Source organism: Eurosta solidaginis, chromosome 3, assembly GCF_040869045.1.
Source record: "Eurosta solidaginis isolate ZX-2024a chromosome 3, ASM4086904v1, whole genome shotgun sequence".
Lineage (NCBI taxonomy): Eukaryota > Metazoa > Arthropoda > Insecta > Diptera > Tephritidae > Eurosta > Eurosta solidaginis.
The window spans coordinates 186,773,061-186,793,272 of NC_090321.1; the positions used below are offsets into that span (position 1 = coordinate 186,773,061).

Here is a 20,212-nt window from a genome sequence, read left to right on the forward strand (position 1 = left end):
CTATGTTTCGGAAGCCATAACTTGAAGAAAAATTAACGGATCGTAATAAAATTGGGTACACAAATTTTCCCTATAGCAGGAAATATTTTTAGAAAAAATGGACGAGATCGGTCAAAGACCACGCCCAGTTTTATATAAAAGATTTTTAAAAGGGTCGTAGACGAAAATAATAAGCTATATCTTAGCGAAAAACAGCTTTGAATCAATGATTTTTCACTTATCAAGTTTTATTGTAGGAGGACATGGGGAGCCATTTTTTTTTTTTTAACGGGCGGTGCCACGTGTAATGTAGAAAAGTAATTTATCTGAAATGAAATGTACAATTAAAGTTCAGGCTGAGTATATATTGTTCGGTTACACCTCAACTTAGACACCTTTACTTGTTATTATTACTACATTTTACGCAACTAAAAACTGCAATATAACAAATGAATACGACACAAAATATGTTAGCAAGTATTTCTGTTGAATAGGGCGGATGTTTAAGACAGTGCTTCGCGAAATTTTTTATTTGAATGGGCAAGGCGAAATAAACTTTAATTGCCAAATCTGAAGTACCTTCATATTTATAAACGCAACATCTTGGTGATTGTGGCGATGTTACTGGAATGCATAAGCTTGTGCTAAACGCATCGATATGAAAAATTTCATTGTGCCGCGGTCTTTAGTAGCACTAAAATTTACATCCAGCTTTGCACTCTAGCAAATTAATGGACAATCGAGGGGATAAATTGAAATGCTTTTGACAAAATTTGTATAGGCCAAATAGTCCAATCAATTTAGACAATTAAAATGAAAAAATTATGGCATAGCCAAATTTTGGTAAAGAACTTAAATTAACCATAATAAATAATAAAATTGTGGTAGTCCCTACCAATCCCATGTGCGCTAAAAAAAGTTATTCGGGGTCAAAGGTCAAAACTTCACATTTTAGACTTAATCTCAAAAACCGTAAGCTTTATTAAAGAAATACCTCATACCAAAAATATTGATCTCAAAATTCTCTGCAAAAGTGTTCCTAATGATTGCTTCTGTCAGTATCACCGTTCTTAAGATATCGCAGTTGTAAGAGCCACGTTCTTCATAACATGCTAATACTGTTACAAGGTAAAACCGGTGAGAGCCGAAATGACGTTTAAAAAAATTTTAATTTCAGCCCATGATTCAATCACAAGAGGTTTGTTCGACTGACAAATTTTTTGACAATTGCAGCCATTTTGCTCCCAAATCGAACTGACATCCATTAACTGTGTTGTTTCTTTGCGATTTTTCGAAAATATTAGTAGTAGAAATAGAGAGCAATCAGTTTATAAATACCCGATAAGTACGGAACTGCATAATTCCTTAGAATTTTTTTTTTAATTTTATGATGAATTAACTAACTATGCCACGATCTGTTAGTGTGGCTGAACATAGGTTTTATGAAAAGTACGGTCACCAAGGAGTCGTATGCTTTCGTAAACCTATGAACATACGGAACCTAAACGAATTCAAAATTCATCGCTTAACGTCAAAAACTTGAGTAGAAAATCGATTCACGTCAATGTCATTAGTAAATATTGGAGATGCCATAACGAAAGGTACTCATTGAGCATGTTAACTTACGGAATGAGTATGTTCGGAACATTTCTCCACGTTTAAAAATTTGGGGAATCGGTTTATATTTGGAATATTATGTATATATTTATTTGATATTTTCAGACCTCGTGAGGTAATATCAAACGAACGTGTTCCGAATATTCTAAATTAACAGTTTATGCAGAACACTTTCATGAATACTTAGCTGAATAGAGCTTTCCGAAATTTCAGAATAAAAAGGTGAATACTCCCTGTGTAGCAGGACCGCACAAAAGCTTAACACTTCTGTCAAAGTCAAGACCGGAATATAAAGTTCTAAAACAATAAGCAATTTTCCTTTATTTTGTTTGTCAGTTCATTGCGACTGCTGAGTAGAGTATCACCCCATGTCGGCTGCCTGTTCAAAATCGTCCTATCTCAAAGCATTTTTCAAAAATTCATGATTTGTCACAAAAAAGCCCTATATTAGAATAAGATTGAAGAACGCCTTATCTTAGAATGCATTAACTCCTTCTTATGGCAAAATGCATTGAACTTATGCTCATATAGGGAGTTTTTGAAACAAATTTTAAGATAGTGTATTTTTGAATAAAATTCTAACGTACGGCATTCCTCAAATTCTGAAAGAATGACCAAACCAATAATGAATGAATTATTTCCCCCAAAACCTGTTGGCATTTACAAATTTATTATCACTACTAATATACTACCAAAGGTAATTTTCTACTACAATTTTCGCTGAAGGGGGCTGAGTTATTCCCAGTTTTCCTTACTTCGTAAAAGCAACCCGCACAGATTATTCAATTTGGGAGTGTTAAAGCTCTGTCATCATTGGAGAACAAACCTCTTGTAATTTAATAATGCAATTTCTGTATGTTTTCTTTGTTTTGGAATTCACAAATGATTTTGGAGGGAGGTTTTAAAATTTTTTAAAAATCAAAAAAACCATTATGGCCTCCGAGAAGTTTTGCCTTCTTACAGTTTTATCATGCTTTATAATATTGTAACGAATTTAGTGAAATTCCGCTTTTTCCACCTTCTGCTAACGTTCGAATCGCTAAACTGTTGAATAAATAACTCCAATATTCAATAATGCAAAATGGTCTTTATTAAATAAATTACTTTGGAAGTACTTCACAATAACACGTATACTTCACAACCAATAGAGTGCTTAAATCAAAACTGATTTCTGACTACTCAGCTTGTGCTGCTTTTATACTCTCCGTTGCTTCATTCATACATGTATATTTTGTAGTTTATAGTCTCTCGCATGGCCATATGCGTGTGTATATGTGAGTACTACTTCGGCTGATGATTACATGTGTTTATGAGTATCTCTCCGTTGCCTTGTATGTATGTAGGTAAATGATGATTAATAGGTTTATGTAGCTTGCTTTAATGTTTTTGTTGTTGTGCATTTATTAAGTGATGTGAAAATTCGCCACACTGCCCTTCACCTAGGTCGGATCGACCCGATCAGACAAATTTCCTGATCTAAACGCTGCCAGTCTTTCCAAATGAACTACTTTCATTTTGGTTCGTGGCTTCCCAAATGTTTGTATGCGGTAAACTACATCATTAATCCGTTTCACAACTTTGTATGGGCCTTCCCAATTACACTGCAATTTCGGTGACATACTTTTTTTCGTTGTGCGTTGTATAGCAGCAACAAATCTCCTCCCGAAAACCTTTCGAATTAATTGCTTTATCATATCTGGCTATCATCTTGTCACCCGTAATCTTGGTTCGTTGTCTTACATGATCATGTATTTCCCTCATCCCTTCCTCCAGGACACCAGTGAATTTCTTGACATTTCTCTCCTCATCGGCATTTATCCCATACTCCAAATCAGCTGGCAGTCGAAGGCCATTGCCAAAAATTACTTTTGCAGGGGTTTGACCCATTATCTCATGCACTGCTGATCGGTAAGCCATCAAGAATAATGGTATGCGTGTATCCCACTCTTTATTGAACTTGTCCATTACTTTCCTTAAGTGCTCCTCCAATGTCTATTGAATCGTTCCACCATACCATCGGACTGAGGATGCAATGCAGTCGTCAAGGTTTTTCGAATGCCCAATGTTTTACACATTGCTTGGAATACAGCTGATTCAAAATTTCTCCCTTGGTCAGAATGTAACTAGATTGGTACACCATACCTTGCAACCCAATTGTTTACGAACACTTCTGCTACTGTTTCCGCTTCTTGATTTGGGATTGGATATACCTCTGGCCATTTGTTGAAGTAATCTATAACCACCAGTACATATTTGTTTCCGCAGTTGCAAGTAGGAAATGTGCCTGCGACATCGATCCTTTCAAATGGCGCACCTGAGTTATATTGCTTCATCTGTCCATGACTTCGGGTTTTGGGCCCTTTTGCTCTGCTACAAACCTCGCAGTTGGCAATCCACTCAGTGACCGACTGACGGCAACCAACCCAATAGAATCTCTGCTTAATCTTCTCGAGCGTCTTCGTAATTCCAAGATGACCTCGACTTGGACCGTTATGTAGCTCACAGAGAACGTCGGGAATCCTTTTCCTTGGAACGACTAGGAGTTTCCTCTTACTTTGACCATTCTCACTCTCCCATGCTCAATGCAGGCAACCGGATATCAATTCTAAACTGTTCCACTGTGCCCAATATGACTTCGCAATAGTACTCTCTGCTGACATCTCTTCTTCTTTCGTTCGAGCCCTCGCATAACATGTGACAGATCTGTACCTTCTAGCTGACACTTCCTTAGTTGTTCCATGTCCCATTCATTCGATCACATTATAGTCATAAGCCGGACATCTATGATGTCTTCCTTAGTCTCAGCTTTCGAACAGTGTTTGCATTCCAAATTAAATGGTCTTCGTGGCATTGCATGGGCATTCCCATGGGTACTACCTTTCCGATACTCAATGGTCATAGCTTTGTAGTTGCTCGATCCACCGTGCCAATTGTCCTTCTGGATTACGGAAATGCAGAAGCCATTTCAACACTGCGTGATCAGTCCTGACGCGGAATCGCTGGCCGTAAACGCTCTTTCAATGTTTTGAAAGCCACTTCTCGCTCCTTCTTCAATTCAAAAGCTTTATCTTTTCTTGTAAGCTCGTGGAGGCTATGGGCTACGCTGGCAAAATTTTGTACAAATCTTCGGTAATATGTGCACAGTCCAAGGAAACTTCTTAACTCATGAAGATTCTGTGGTCTTGGCCAGTTCTTTACTGCTTCTATCTTTTCCTTCACGGTGCAGAAGCCCTCCGTTGTTAATTTATGACCAAAGTAACTAACTTGTTTCTTGATCAGAGAACACTTTGTGGGACTAAGTTTCATACCAGCACCAGCTATTATTTGGAAAACCTCCTCCAAGGTCTTCAGATGTTCTTCGAAGTTCTTTCCCAATACGATGATGTTGTCTAGCTTAGTGTTTTCCAATATAGTCCTTTCAGTACCTGATCCATGAGTCTATCAATAGTAGCTGGTGCATTACATAGTACAAAGGGCATTACTGTAAACTGCCAAAGACCATCCCCGACACTGAAGGCTGTTTTCTCCTTGTCTTCCTCCTTCACCTCCACTTGCAAGTGGCCACTTTTTAAGTTCAAACCATTTTGTACCAGATAGCGAGTCCAGAGTGTCATCAATTCTTGGCAATGGGTAGCTATCCTTTCTCGTAACGTCATTTAACTTCCGGTAGTCCACGCAAAATCTCATTTTTCCATCCTTCTTCTTCACAAGTACCACCGGTGAGCCCCATGGACTAGCTGATGTTTCGATTACGCCGCTGTCGCTCATTTCTTGTATGATTTGACTCACCACTTCCCGCTTCGCCAGTGGAACACTACGAGGAGCTTGACGGATCGGCCTCGCATCTCTAGTGTCAATTTGATGTTTCACCACTTTGGTGCGGCCTCGTTTGGAACCATCTTGGTCAAATTTGTTAGCGTACTTTAGGAGCAGTTGTTTTGCCTTACTCTGATAGTCTTCCTCTAGTCTCTCCGTCCATGCCATGATGTCATCTGAAATATCAATATTGCTAGTTGAAACGTTTTCCCGGAGCTGTTCACAATTGATTACTACTTCAGCCTCTTGGCAGCTTCCCAAAATAGCTCCTCTGGTCAGTTTGTGGTGACTTGAACTCTTTGAGTACTCTTACCGGGGTCCGTCCATCTTGTTTTGTTATAGCCAGGGTTTTTCCTACAAGTATGTTCGGTATCGATTTGTTTGCTGCTTCGACAACCCACAATTTGTTTTGTCCCACAATCTCCACCAAACTTTGCCCAGAAGACTGCTTCTGATTTTGGTGGTATTTGCTGACTCTCTTCCTCCAGCACTCCTTTACTGCTGTAGTCTCTCTCGTAGCCGAAATTAAGTGGCACATCCATATTCTTATATCGCATCGGCTTGCTTTGCATGTCGATCTTGATGCCTTGTCGATTAAGAAGTCCACTCCAATTATGATTTCATCAACAATCTCTGCCAGTATAAAATTGTGTAGTACCGTCAAAATTTTTTGAAAGCACAAGATGTTGCATACGCGAACGTCAGTGGAAAGCAGCGGAGCTTCACAAAATTCTAGTAGGTCATTTCCACCACACCAAAAACTTTAACACAATTTTTAACATAATTTAAGCACACAAAACACTCATTTGAGTTTTAGAGAGTAGAAATTAAAATTCTAAACAGATTAGCTGAAAAAGTGTACAAATAATTGTTAAATAATAAATACAGACCGTGGTAGTTTAACAAATTCTGCTGCGATAAGTGTTGAATGTGACCTACTATAATTTTGTGAAGTTTGCTTCACACTATATTTCGTCACTGCAACACATCTATCCTAAAATTGTCTCTGGTACCGTGACGTTTCCAATTGCGACTTCACATGCTACTGCTCCTAGAACCTGGGAGTCTTCTCCTGTGGCTGTACCCAATCTTGCTCCATGCAATGGTCTTATATTTTAGTTAATTAAATCCTATCGAATGATGGAATGAGATGCGCCCGTATCGACAGTCAATAAACGTTCCTTTCCATCCACATGTCCTCCGGCAGTAAGATTCCTTGACTTTCTTCCAATTTGCGAGATAGAGATTATGGGGCATTAAATTGCGGGATCCAGCTGTCGCCCCTTGCGGCTGACTCGGTTTAGTTTAATGATTGAGTGGACTTGGAAATTTGCTCATCTTCTTCAACTCTGCGTTTACGGCCACCCACATTGTTGGAACTATTGGTGTTGGTGCTGTAATAGCGTGCAATTTGCCCTGACTTCCCACACTTAAAGCATTTGTTTGCATCATTATTCTTCTGTTGCGTTCCCTTTAAAGCTTCCAAAATTGCGCATACCCACTCTAATCTTTCCACTTCCACACGATGAGTTTTGTATGCTGGTTTACTCATTGTGAGGCAGTTTCCTGAGTCAATACATGTGATACCGTTTCTGCAAATGTTGGCTTTGGGTTTGCGTATGTAGCTCGCTTTGTTTCGACGTCCCGTATGCCATTTATAAAGCTCTGAATCTTTACCCTTTCAGTGTATTTCACGGGTGCGTCCGCATTTGCCAAATGAGCCAACCTTTCAACATCCGAAGCAAACTCTTGCAATGTCTCATTCGCTTTTTGGTAACGGTTTTGCAACTCAATTTGGTATATCTGTTTTCTATGCTCGTTTCCATAACGTCTCTACAGCGGCCATCAATGCTTCATGGCTGTCCCGTTCGTACTCTGGAATAGTCTGTAAGATTTCCGCTGCAGGTCCTTTCAATGCCACGAACAGTGCAGCAGCTTTATCTTCCGCATTTCAGTTGTTCACTGCTGACGTCTTCTCAAATTGAAGCTTAAATACCTGGAAAGGGACAGAGCCGTAAAAAGGTAGAGTTTTTACCTTCGTATTGCTTGCTGAACAACTGGGCGATTTAGTTGCACCTCCGCTATACGCCCTTTTAAAGCTTCTATCTCGGCCTCGATTTTTTCCTATCGGCCTCTTCATCATGAAACTGGCTTAGTTTCTCTTCCATGTGAGCTTCCAGCTTAGATGATATACGGACTTCCTGCTTTTCAAGTTGTGTAGAGATCTGAGATGATATCTGCGCTGGAATTTGTGTCGACATTTCGGATATGCGTGCCTCCTGTGATTCCAGTTGGGATTTCATATATGTCTTCTGTGATTCCAGTTGAGTTTCCATCTTGTATGCTAAACGCGTCTCCTGTGATTCCAGTTGCGATGACATGTTGGTGGATATTTGTGATGACATTTCGGACATTTGTGCCGATATTGCAGCTAATATCATGTTGAGGTCTGTGTTCGCCATTGTCTGCGTTGGTTCATTTTTCTCCTCCAATTTTCTTGTCTCACCGCCATCAAGATGAAAGACATATTCTTCCACGTTAATTCCTTTTGCTTCCATTGCCTCTTGTAGTCGTGACTGAAGTTCGAATTTATTGCCGGTTGTATTCAATCGACGGCTCTCCAACTCCTTCTTCAGTTGCTGGATCTTCAACCTTCCCTCCACTTTGTCATGGCTTTGTTGTACCCTGCAACTCTGGAATTTATTCAACAATTCCTCTTCTGACACCAATTGTTATGAATTTCGAGAAACTCCGCTTATTTGAAACCTTCTGATAGCGTTCGAATCGCTAAACTGTTGAACAAATAACTGCAATATTCAATAACGCAAAATGTTCTTTATTAGACTACTTTGAAAGTACTTCACAATAACACTTATACGTCACAACCAATAGCGTGCTTAAATCAAAACTGATTGCTGACTACTCAGCTTGTGCTGATTTTATACTCTCCGTTGCTTCATTCCCTTATTTCTAGCAAGGTCTAGTAATTTCGTGAATTTCATGATTGGTTACCAGCCATCTACGTACATGTATATTTTTAGTTTATAGTCTCTCGCATACTTTAATGCTTTTGTTGTTGTGCATTTTTTAGTGATGTGAAAATTCGCCACAATATGCTCGCGTGAGGTAGTGTACCCGGGCTATTTCACGAACTCTTATTACGTAATTTTTAGTCACAATATTTAAGTATTTAACTGCATGAAGATTATTCGGATTGATAATGGTTATTCAGTTGAATTATCGTATTGATTACTTTCTATATTATAATCCGATTCATACCCTTCCTAGCCAACATCAACAGTCAAGTCTTTCTCGATTTCTTCTTCTTCTTCTTTCTCTTTCTGGATGTTCGTAAATTGTTGGGTTTATATTTCAATCTTTCTCTTGCGATTGCAAAAAATATTGTTTTTTTTTTAAGCAGGGGAAGTGAAGATTTAATTGATTCCAAAATATTACTTACTAAAGTCCAATCCTAGTCCTGAGGATTCACTTGATTTCCTTTCCTTGTCTAAATTTGACAATATGCTCGATGCATGTGCTGAATAGCAGATTTCAATGTTGGAGGAAGACAAGATAGTTGTACTTTCTCCTCGTTTTGTGTATTCTTCACAAAGGTGTAATATCTGTACTTATCAATGTAATCTATTTTAACGGAGCTCCACAAACAGCAGGAAGAAGTTGAATTCCTTTCGTAAGAATTGTCTGAGGTAAAGAATCGATTTAGGTTAAGACTTTCACAAATTCGATTAAATGTTTTTCTTTTTAAACAATTTTGAAACTATTTTTGTCCCTTCTGCTGATGTAGTATTACAACCGGTTATCGCATGATAAAAATAAAAATATAAGTTTTGGCATTTTGGAAACTCCGATAAACTTTTTAAAGAATATATTTCAGTTCGCTGTTGATCCCTTCCAGGCTTCAGAAATTAAACAGCTTTATTACTTGGGGTCCTTGAAGTAAGAACAACCAAAAAACAACTTCGTAAATACAATACGAGGTTATTTCTAAGCATCTAAAATGTACGAATTTATAAAATTTTTAAATTTTATTTATAATACGAAAAATTTTATTCATGAAAACGTCAGTATTTCCAATAATGACAGTAGGTCGATTTAATGCTATGTTGAAATCGAATACCAGCCAGTCGATTTTCAATCATTGCGAAAGCGGAAGCGAACAAGATTCTTATATAATATGGCGAATATTAGCAGTTTCGATACGTCACTATGCTGCTGGTAAATAAATGCACAACAATAGCAAAGCAAGCAGCTACACATACACGTACACAACAAAGCTAAGAGCGAAGGTAATATTTTAATTAAAAACAATAGGGGGACTCATGATAGCATATAAACTTATAAGGTGTAAATTTATATCCATTTACACACGCGGTTATATGAACGCACCTAGTAATACTCTTGATAAAATTGATTGTTTTTCAGCTGTATTATTTCCAAAAAAAATTTTTTGATTGTTATACAAATTAAAAAATACCAAGATTAAGTGAAAAATCAAAACTAAAACGCCTTTACTTGCTGATGTTGGAGATTTTTGATGAAAATGCCGTCTGTAATGTCTGCAAGGTTGCATTCCTTTGAGTTTACCGCGTTTACACAATGAAATGTGCGCGTAAATTTATACAGATTGTGTAAATGATTTTTCATACAAAATTTGACAGCTCGTGCGTAAACTAGATAAATTTATACGTTTACACACTTTATAAGGCATTTATACGGTTACATGAGTCCCCCTAATAAATGTAAGGCGCGATAGCCTCCGGAGAAATTTTAGGCCGAGCTCTCTTCTAACTTGCGTTCAATTTTTCTTACAAATTGGCAAGACAGATGAGTTTTTTGAGAAACTTTTAGTGGCATAAATACACTCGGAGTGCTTGCCAAACACTGCCGAGAGGCGACCGCGCTTAGACAAGTTTTCTTTTAATTGAAAAAACTTGTGTTTAAAGTTTTTTGATGTTGCTTTGCCCGGCGCGTGAACCCATTTACATATGTACATGTAATCAGTAGCAGTTACACATACATGTAATGCCAAGAGCGAAGATGACATTACTCGGGCATATACATGCAAATAGGTAAATAACCAATATAAGCAAATTGTGGCTATTTGTGAAAATTCTAAAACCAAGGAAAATAGGCGATAGAGGCAACTGAGAGCATAAGCCCAGCGCAAGTTCAGGAATAGTCAATCAGTTTGACATTTACGCCCCGATTCTAGTGTGGTAACAACATTCTTCACCACGGTAAGAAATCGTGCGGCAACTTTTACAACCTTTTGGTATTCTACCCGCGAAAGTAGCCGGATAATTTTTTACCCACAAAAGTAGGTGGTTACATCGAAATAACCACACAACAGCTGTTGTTTAGAAAAAGGCAAAACTGAAAAATAAAGAATTGTAAACGCAAATAAGTAAAGATAATAGTAAAAAGTGTTGCCTCTTGCTATGCATATTTGTTTACATTAGGTACTTGCACAGAATAAATTACAATATACCTATGTAGAAACCTAACATGCATAATATGCATATACACATCGTCCCGTTTATTCGTTAACCTCGTATCTACAAGCGAGTCATTTTCTATAAAACGAACACGGTTGCCACACCATGTTTTCATTTGGGACCAAAATTCATCGAAAAAAGGACCAAATTTTTGTTTTATTTTATTAGTATAAAATGCAAAATTTTAGGATGTTTCCATATGAAATTTTACTAAACATAATGAAGACTTTCCTTTAGTTCAAGCTGGACAAAGAAATATATGTGCATGCAACAAAAATGGTACTATATTTTGAGTCTATGGCTTTCACCAACCAAACGTTGTTAACCTAGTTTTGGTCACAAAGCTCTTGGTTCTAGCATTATGTTGTTGATTGCAATGAAATATAATGTATAGTGCAGTTTGGTTTTAGTAAAAACGGTTCAAAATTTGCGTTCGGGTGTTGCCGAACAATGTATGTGGAAAACTCAGTAAATTACAAATGAAACTAGGCAATTTTGTTAGTGCTATTTTTATAGATGCTTACTTTTTCCCTTAACGTTTAAACTTCATATCAGAGCCTAGATACAGTAAGTGTGGGTTTTGATCCCAGGCCTCAGGGGTTCTGCTAGCACCTACGCAAATAATTTTATAGAAAACATTTCTTCCGAAATCAGACCTCTTTTGCATTTGCTTCCTTCTGTCTTCGAGATAAAGTATTTCTTGTGCCAAGATACTTAGTTTTCAATTACCTTGCGTGGTTTAACACCACAATAGGCCTGGAATTCCTCGAACTCGTTGAGCTGGGTGAGAAAGATTTAAATATCAACATGCCAAACGAGAAGTAATATATAGAATTTCTTTGTATAAGTTTTGAAAGTGTTAGGCTCACGGCAGAGTGCTCGCTATAAGCTATGCTAGGCGAGAAGCAATTTTTATTTTCATATATTTAACATAGTGTAGTATAACCGATAGAAATATCTAGCCGTTATTAATATTATTATAAAACAAGAGTTTTTTTTGATTAGTCGGTTATTTCATCAACAATTAACGACAATGTGTTTGCCAACACTTTTCTTTTTAATGTCTCACATAAATTATATCCTAGGTGAAATGTTATTGTTCTGGTACATTTGATTGACTGATCCATTTAATATGGTGAGAGTTCCATTAAAGTAAACTCAAAATTATATGGGGGCTAACGAAAGTGTGGCGAATTTTTGGGCAATATTGTGAATTTTTGCCTGAGTGAAAAACAAAGAAAAGTACCAATCGTGGCTACTGCCTAAAAACGACCAAAATTGAAGAAAAGGGACCAGCAGGCCAAATGGGGTTGGAAAGGCCCATTTTTGTTCCAAATGGACCAAAGTGGCAACCGTTAAGGCGAAGAAAACTACCTTTCAAATTTCTCCACAGACACTGGTGAGTTTTTCTGCGATGACAGCGTTACCACTTGGGCCAGAATCGCGGATAAAAGAACTGGTAACGATATTCGGTTACATAATGTTCTGGGTACTATTTTACCGGTAACGCTCAGAATCGGGGCGTTAGCGTTCAAAGTGAAGTACCAGAGTAATTTAATTGTGAAGTACTTGTACCCGAGTAGTGTTGTAAATAAAGAGCATATTGCTATACTGAATATTTGACTTATTTATTCGACAGTTTAACTATTGGAAAGATAACAGAAGGTGTAGAGTTCTCAAAATTCGTAACAGAATGAAAAATTGTATAAAAAAAAAGTTTCCGATTGTTGAGTTGTATCAAATAAGCCAAAAGTGAAATTAAACTAAATTTTAGCACACATTTTCCATCATAATGTTCAAACTGAAATTTACAAACGAATAAATTTATTATTTTTTTTTTATGTAGTAATGAAAGTAATGTCGTGCTCAAGTAAGATTCTCATACACATTTCGGCAACAGCGAGACTTTACAGTCACTGATTACAAGAAAACTATTTTAAGGACAAAATTAAATTTGTTTGCAAAATTCAAAAGACAACTTCAAAGCTACAAAGTAAAAGTTTAACTTTTCCTGCTTCTTATGATTATATTCTGTGTTCTAAGCACATTTCGCAAACAACCTTTTTATGTAAGTTACCATTTGATCTTGCTATATGAAGACTTTCGTTTTTATTTTTTTTTCTGTTTTTTTTTTGTCAATCGAATAGCATGATTGCATTTGCCTCGAAGCGTAAACTTGGAGTAAATATTTTTAGTTGAAATTCAGCTCATTTTTTTGTTTTGTCTTTACTATAACAAGTAAGGAAAGCTAAGTTCGGGTGTAACCGAACATTACATACTCAGCTGAGAGCCTTGGAGACAAAATAAGGGAAAATCAACATTTAGCAAAATGAACATAGGGTAACCCTGGAATGTGTTTGTATGACATGTGTATCAAATGAAAGGTGTTAATGATTATTTAAATCTTAGTGGGCCTTAGTTCTAAAGGTGGACGCCTTTTCGAGATACCGAAATAAGGGTGGACCAGGGGTGACTCTAGAATGTGCTTGTACGATATGGGTATCAAATTAAAAGTATTAATGAGGGATTTAAAAGGGAGTATCCCTTAATTGTATATGTAAAGGCGTTTTCTAGATATCGACCAAAATGTGGACCAGGGTGACCCAGAACATCTTCTGTAGGGTACCGCTAATTTTTTTATATATGTCATACCACGAACAGTATTCCTGCCAAGATTCCAAGGGCTTTTGATTTCGCCCTGCCAAACTTTTTCAATTGTTTCTATTTAATATGGTAGGTGTCACACCCATTTTACAAAGTTTTTTCTAAAGTTATATTTTGCGTCAAAAAACCAATCCAATTACCCTGTTTCATCTCTTTCTTCATATTTGGCACAGAATTATGGCATTTTTTTTTTCATTTTTCGTAATTTTCGATATCGGAAAGTGGGCGTGGTCATAGTCGGATTTCGGTCATATTTTATACCAAGATAAAGTGGCTTCGGATAAGTACGTGAACTAAGATTAGTCAAGATATATCGTTTTTTGCGCAAGTTATCGTGTTAACGGACGAGCGGAAGGACAGACGGTGGACTGTGTATAAAAACTGGGCGTAGTTTGAACCGATTTCGCCCATTTTCACAGAAAACAGTTATCGTCATAGAATCTATATCCCTACCAATTCACAGGGATTGGTAAATTTTTGTTCGACTTATGGCATTAAAAGTATTCTAGACGAAGTAAATGAAAAAGGGCGGAGTTACGCCCATTTTGAAATTTTCTTTTATCTTTATATTTTGTTGCACCATAACATTACTGGAGTCGAATGTTGACATAATTTACTTTTATACTGTAAAGATATTAAATTTTTCGTTAAAATTTGACTTTAAAATTTTTTTTTTTAAAAGTGGGCGTGTTCGTCATACGATTTCGCTAATTTTTATTTAGCACACATATAGTAATAGGAGTAACGTGCCTACCAAATTTCATCATGATAACTTCAACTACTGCCAAATTACAGCTTGCAAAACTTTTAAATTACCTTCTTTTAAAAATGGGCGGTGCGACGCCCGTTGTCCAAAATTTTTCTAATTTTCTATTTTGTGTCATAAGGTCAACGCACCTACCAAGTTTCATCGCTTTATCCGTCTTTGGTAATGAATTATCGCACTTTTTCCGTTTTTCGATATCGAAAAAGTGGCCGTGGTTGTAGTCCGATTTCGTTCATTTTCAATAGCGATCTGAGATGAGCGCCTAGGAACCTACATACCAAATTTCATCAAGATACCTCAAAATTTAATCAAGTTATCGTGTTTACAGACGGACGGACGGACATGGCTAAATGAATTTCTTTTTTCACCCAGATCATTTTGATATATAGAACTCTATATCTATCTCGATTAGTTTATGCCGTTACGGATTACCGTTATGCGAACAAAGTTAATATACTCTGTGAGCTCTGCTCAGCTGAGTATAAAAATAGTCTCATTCGTATGCGCGCTGTGAACGATTGTGTATGTGACAAGTTTTCACAGAGCTCTAGGGAGTTGACTGTATGCGCATTTTCTTTACATTTGAGCTTAAAAGTGCAGTTAGCGGCGTGGAAGATTGCAATAAGCGCATTTTGCATATGTGAACGAGTCAAGCGTTTTAACAGCAAAGTCTCCAAGCTTAATGTAGCGAAATGCAGTTAAATTTATGTTGCATGTTGCCGTAGGAGATATGTAAAAAAGTTTGGGTGGATTTTGTGTGAAATCATAAAAAAAATCTTTTTTTCTCAAAAATTAATATTGACGTAGAGTAATAAAGGAAGGCTTGAAAGGTCTGTTAATTTTGTGATTGTAATGATTAATGCTGACAGTCCCTTGCCGAGGTCGACAGGATTCGCCTCGTGTAGATGGCGGTTGCAGAAACTTTGTAACAATAACCAATCAAACCAGTAATCGGTTTTATTTATGTATAGTTTAAAATAAAAGTCTATTTTTTTATTGTGAACGTAAGGTAGGTACAAGTGCATGGGTAGTCTTTGGAACTGGTATGATATATGTAAAGAGGAATATAGAATGTAAGTGTAGGCCTAGTGTATGGTATTGATTCGCTGTATAAGGGAATACAGAATGTAAGTGTAAGCGAAGTCGAAACCGGACGACGTCTTATCAATATGTTAGCGGTTTCTTATCGACGAGTTATCGATTTATGGTATACATTTACCACGATAACAAAGCTTATCAAAAAAGTATTGATCTGCAGTCGAAAAGTTAACGAAAAGTTATCAATTTGTATCAGAGTGTTACCCGTTTGTAATTTTGGAACAATTATCGAGTTTTTTAATCAAAAGTGTTCGAGTTATTATCCAAAAGTTATCGACTCGTTGACCAAAGTTACCAATATGTTACAGAAAAGTTTTCGATTTACTATCGATAATTTATCAATTAAATATGGAAGAGATATCCATATTTTGTCAACAGTTATCGATTTATTATCGAAAAGATATCGATTTGTTATCAGCGTAGTATTATTTGTTATCGAAAATTTGTCAGTGTGTTTTCGAATTCGACGATATCCATTTGGTGTAGATAATCAGCCGACAATAAATGAAAGACTCGTTGGAGTCAGTTTTTACCAACAATAAGCCGACGAAGCTCTTCTCAAAAAGTCCGGAATGATTTGTTTCTGACAAAGTTGTTTCGGTTGTGGTGTTACTTAAACTTCTAGGCGAGTTCTGGTTTACCTTAAAACACTAGTTTTCTAGACGCACTTGTATGGTTACACATCGAACATCGCGACCACTTGATACTACGCCAATTACTGCACAATAATGGCAAACGGCCCGGCACATCCATTGATGAGCTACGCAATAAATGACTATCTCCCTAGTCGCTGCAGTTTTTTCGGTTTGCGAAACCTGAAATTGTCATCAACCTAATACTCGGCAACCTTATTTACAACGTGGATAAGATCAATAACATTATCTTAGATCCAAAAATACTGGGTGTGACTTTCGACCCAGATCTACATTTTGGCGAGCATGTATCAGCAAATGTACCTAACATCCAGAGCCGTAACAAAATCCTCAAACCCCTTACAATTGACCAGCCGCTTGCATACTATGTGTCCCCAATATGGTCGCCGATACAAGCTGGAAGAAACTACAGGCCTGTCAAAGTGTAACTATTAGAATTGCTACGGGCTGTCTTCTTATGTTCCCAGAACACCACCTACACAGTGAAGCGAGAGTATTCCCCATAAGGGAGAGAAATAAAATGCTAAACAAACAGTTTCTGTTGTGTAACTAGAGACCTGGGCATCCCAAAAGACTTCTGATTGAAGTGGCCCCGCCTCCCAGGGACTTAAGAAGTCATCTTCGCAAGGTCCTCTATGATATCCGAAAAAGGCGTCAGACCTCTATTTCGGAAATAGCGCGGTGAATCCTGTTCTTAACGTCAAATACCCTTAACTAGCTATAGAAGAAAGCGACCTCCCCAGGGAGACGCGCGTCACTCTAGCTCAACTTCGATCTGGATACTGTAATAAGTTAAAATTTTATCTACCCCGGCGTCCGCCCTGCTCTCCTTATTAATTTTTAATTCCAATATATTTAAAATGTATCACTCCCAAACGTATTAAGGATAAAGAATCTAAATTATGTGCAAAAAAAAAAAATTTAAAGGAAAAAACTAAAAGAGTTGAAATATCAAATAAGCACCAACCCTAGTTTCATTAGCAATCATCATAATTATTATTCCTGCATTTTAGCTAACTGGATCCTGTATCGAAAACTAAAAAAAATGCGCTTGTATTGTCCCGTGTCAAACGTGGAAGGCTCCACTTGTATAACTTATATCAATACTATTTTCTTTTCACTAAAATAATATTATAACTGAATACTTCAAGCGACTTAAAAACCTACTTTCTTATTTTTTCTCATTTTAGGGCCTTTGTGTTGCGACGCTCTTTTGCTTTTTCAATGGTGAGGTTGTTGCCCAAGTGAAACGCAAATGGCGTATGGTTTGTTTCAGTAATAGAACGCGTGCAAATTCCTACACGGCTACTCAGGTCTCGGTAAGATTTTGTTGGTTTTGTATGTATTTTCGAGTAATTTAATTGAACTAATAATCGTTAATTGTTTTTGTATTGTACTCATTTTATTTTAGCATGTCTCTTATGTTAGCTTAGTGTATCTACATATCGGCGACTGAGTGAAAAATCATCCTATTGCAGATAACAATTTAATCATGTTAAAGCGTTAAAGTGTTTTTTAAATCGGCACCCGATTTAGCTCGATATTCTACTCACTCGACGATATGCTTAGTAAGTAAGCATTTAGTACAAAATCCATTTTAGTTTATCATACTGAACTCACTGCTGTAACAATTGCCTCTTTTAATATTCAATAAAAAAAACAATTTCTGTAAATAAACATGTCATATAATAATTTCGATAAAAAATTGCCTCTCACTTGTGTTTTGTTTTAATTAAGTCAACTATTGATCTGATGTCCTTAAAAGTGGCTTGCAATGTTTCCCAACTTTCTATATTTTCTTCGTATTTCAACCGTTTTCACTCTATGCTCCTACACTAAAATTTCGGTTGCTTTTCCCTTCTGCTATTTGACTTTTTGCATTCTAATCATTCTCAGGCTATACTTAGCGTAGAGCGGTGCTGAAATTATATGATCCGGCTGTCATGTGTAACAATTATACGTAGCAGTACCTGTAAGTGCCTTAAGCAAATTTTCTCTAAGTCCATGCCTATTATTTCCACTTAAAAAATACAGTTTCTTCTAGAATTTAATGAATTACCAACGACGCCTGGAGAGTATTTTCAATTCAGGGAAAACATAGAATAATTAAGCCAGAACTAAGTTAGCAATCAAAAATCATAATTGGGCAGCGCAAAAATCATATCGGCTGCTGAATGGAACAGTACCTTCTCTCGGATATGGTTTCAAAAACGCTTTATTCGAAAACGCTCTTTTCAGAAATAGCTAATCTCAAATTTTTTTTTTCCAAAAATGCTATATTTGCGCAAAAATTTTATACGAAAATTCCCAGATTGGGTGTTCTACAACGAATTCTGAGATAGGACGTTTTAGAAGCAAATTTTTAAAGATCATGTTTTCTAGCCACTAAGAAACTCTCTGCAGTGTATCTCTACGCATACCACATCGCTTCTCTAAAACAAATTTTGACTCACAATCACTTTGAGCAGAACTAATGTTCGACACGACAGTATTTACATACTCATTAGCATATATGGACTACCAATTGCATAACTTTATCTGCGTTTATGAAATTGTTGCGCATGAAATAAGTACTAAAATACACGGGTCGCTGCTGTTCCCCTGTACACTATGTCCGAAAGGGTTCGTGTATCCACTATTTCAACATACACTACTACTATGTGTAATTGCCAATGTTCGTTTCTTAGTCGCAAGCGCAGATGTATATGCAAGTAAAAAAACAAGGCAACTAAATAATGTAAGTGGAGGGCTGATGTTGTGGGTATGAGTGCTGGATAGATCTGTAAAAAATTTCCAGTAAGAGGCAGTTATTACGTAATTACTTACTAGGTCGCTGCTGATGGGTATCCTAATCTGTCTCGTCACGGTCCTCTTATTGTTAAGTGGATTTAGCATTCGATGCCACTAGTTTTTAAAATTCTTTTATAAATAATAATTCATATCTTACTCGTTAATTCGTAAGCCTCTAGTCTATAGTTTTGGCGGAACTGAAAATATAAGCGTTAGTAAATTGTGAGCGTGAGCGTAGTGTGTGGGAATGATACGCCGTATGGGAAAACGCTCAATATACGTGTGGTAGTCATTTCGAGATGACTTCAGGCACACTTCAAAACTGTTTTAAGGATCAAATCGAAACTATTTTGGTGCAATTTTGAAGTGATTTAAGGTTCACATCTGGAATACTTTCGGCACTATTTCGTAATCAATATAAAACAATTTGAGGATAACTTCGGTATTATTTTGGGTAGGACTTCTGGGAAAATTCTTGAACATTTCGAGACCAATTTGAAATCATTTTGGACTGCTACTAGATCGTTTCGAAGTTATTTGAGGTATCATTTCGGGAAAACTTAGGAATCATTTTAAAACTGCTTCGGAAAAATTTAGGGATAGTTTTGGCATCTTTTCGGGTTCACTTGGCAACCATTTTCAGAAACTTTTCGAGACTATTTCGGGACCTATGACGGTACTCAAAATGTTTTGAAATAGTTTCAAAACGATTCAGGGCTTGTCCGTTTAATTCTTCTAAGTTGGTTACGAAATAATCTCAAAATGATTCCGAAAGCAATCCAGAAATTATCCAGAAAATTACCCATAATCGCACCGAAATTATTTTGAAAATACTATCTTTTCCTAAAAAAATTTAATCGAAGTCCGTCTATCCGTTATACATGAACAGAGGTATGACTTACTGAATGTCATGATGTATACATCTTTAATTGAATGATTGTGTTTTTAGTCTTCTTTTGAAAAAAAGTGGTGAGTCTTTGTTTTGTTATATGAAACGATACGTCCTGCTTCGAACGAAAAAAAATGACAGGTATCGTTTTTACTATTGTTTTTTTTTTCTTCAATCGCATTTTTTCGGGTATGTTTATAAGTTTCGCTTTTATTCACTCTTGGAAAATAATTAGAGCTTTTTTTATGTTGTTGTATTTGTGTTCTGTTTAGCTTGTTTTGTTCTCGTCCTTGTGAATTACAGTCTCTAGCATGCCAATTAGATACACAACAGAAATTCATTCTTACCTACGTTTGAAGTAATTCATTTCATTATATATATTTAAATTAATCTACAAACCTCTCCACAAATACACAATTGAATC

The 20,212-nt window shown here is 36.7% G+C and overlaps 1 protein-coding gene across 1 annotated transcript in view; it reads left to right on the forward strand.

Moving 5' to 3' along the window:
* Positions 1 to 20,212, forward strand: part of Dh31-R (Diuretic hormone 31 Receptor) — a 460,651-nt gene that overhangs the window by 433,402 nt on the left and 7,037 nt on the right. Inside the window, 1 exon segment of the mRNA XM_067774258.1 lies at positions 17,300 to 17,428. Within this exon segment, the coding sequence (XP_067630359.1) occupies positions 17,300 to 17,428 (129 nt within the window).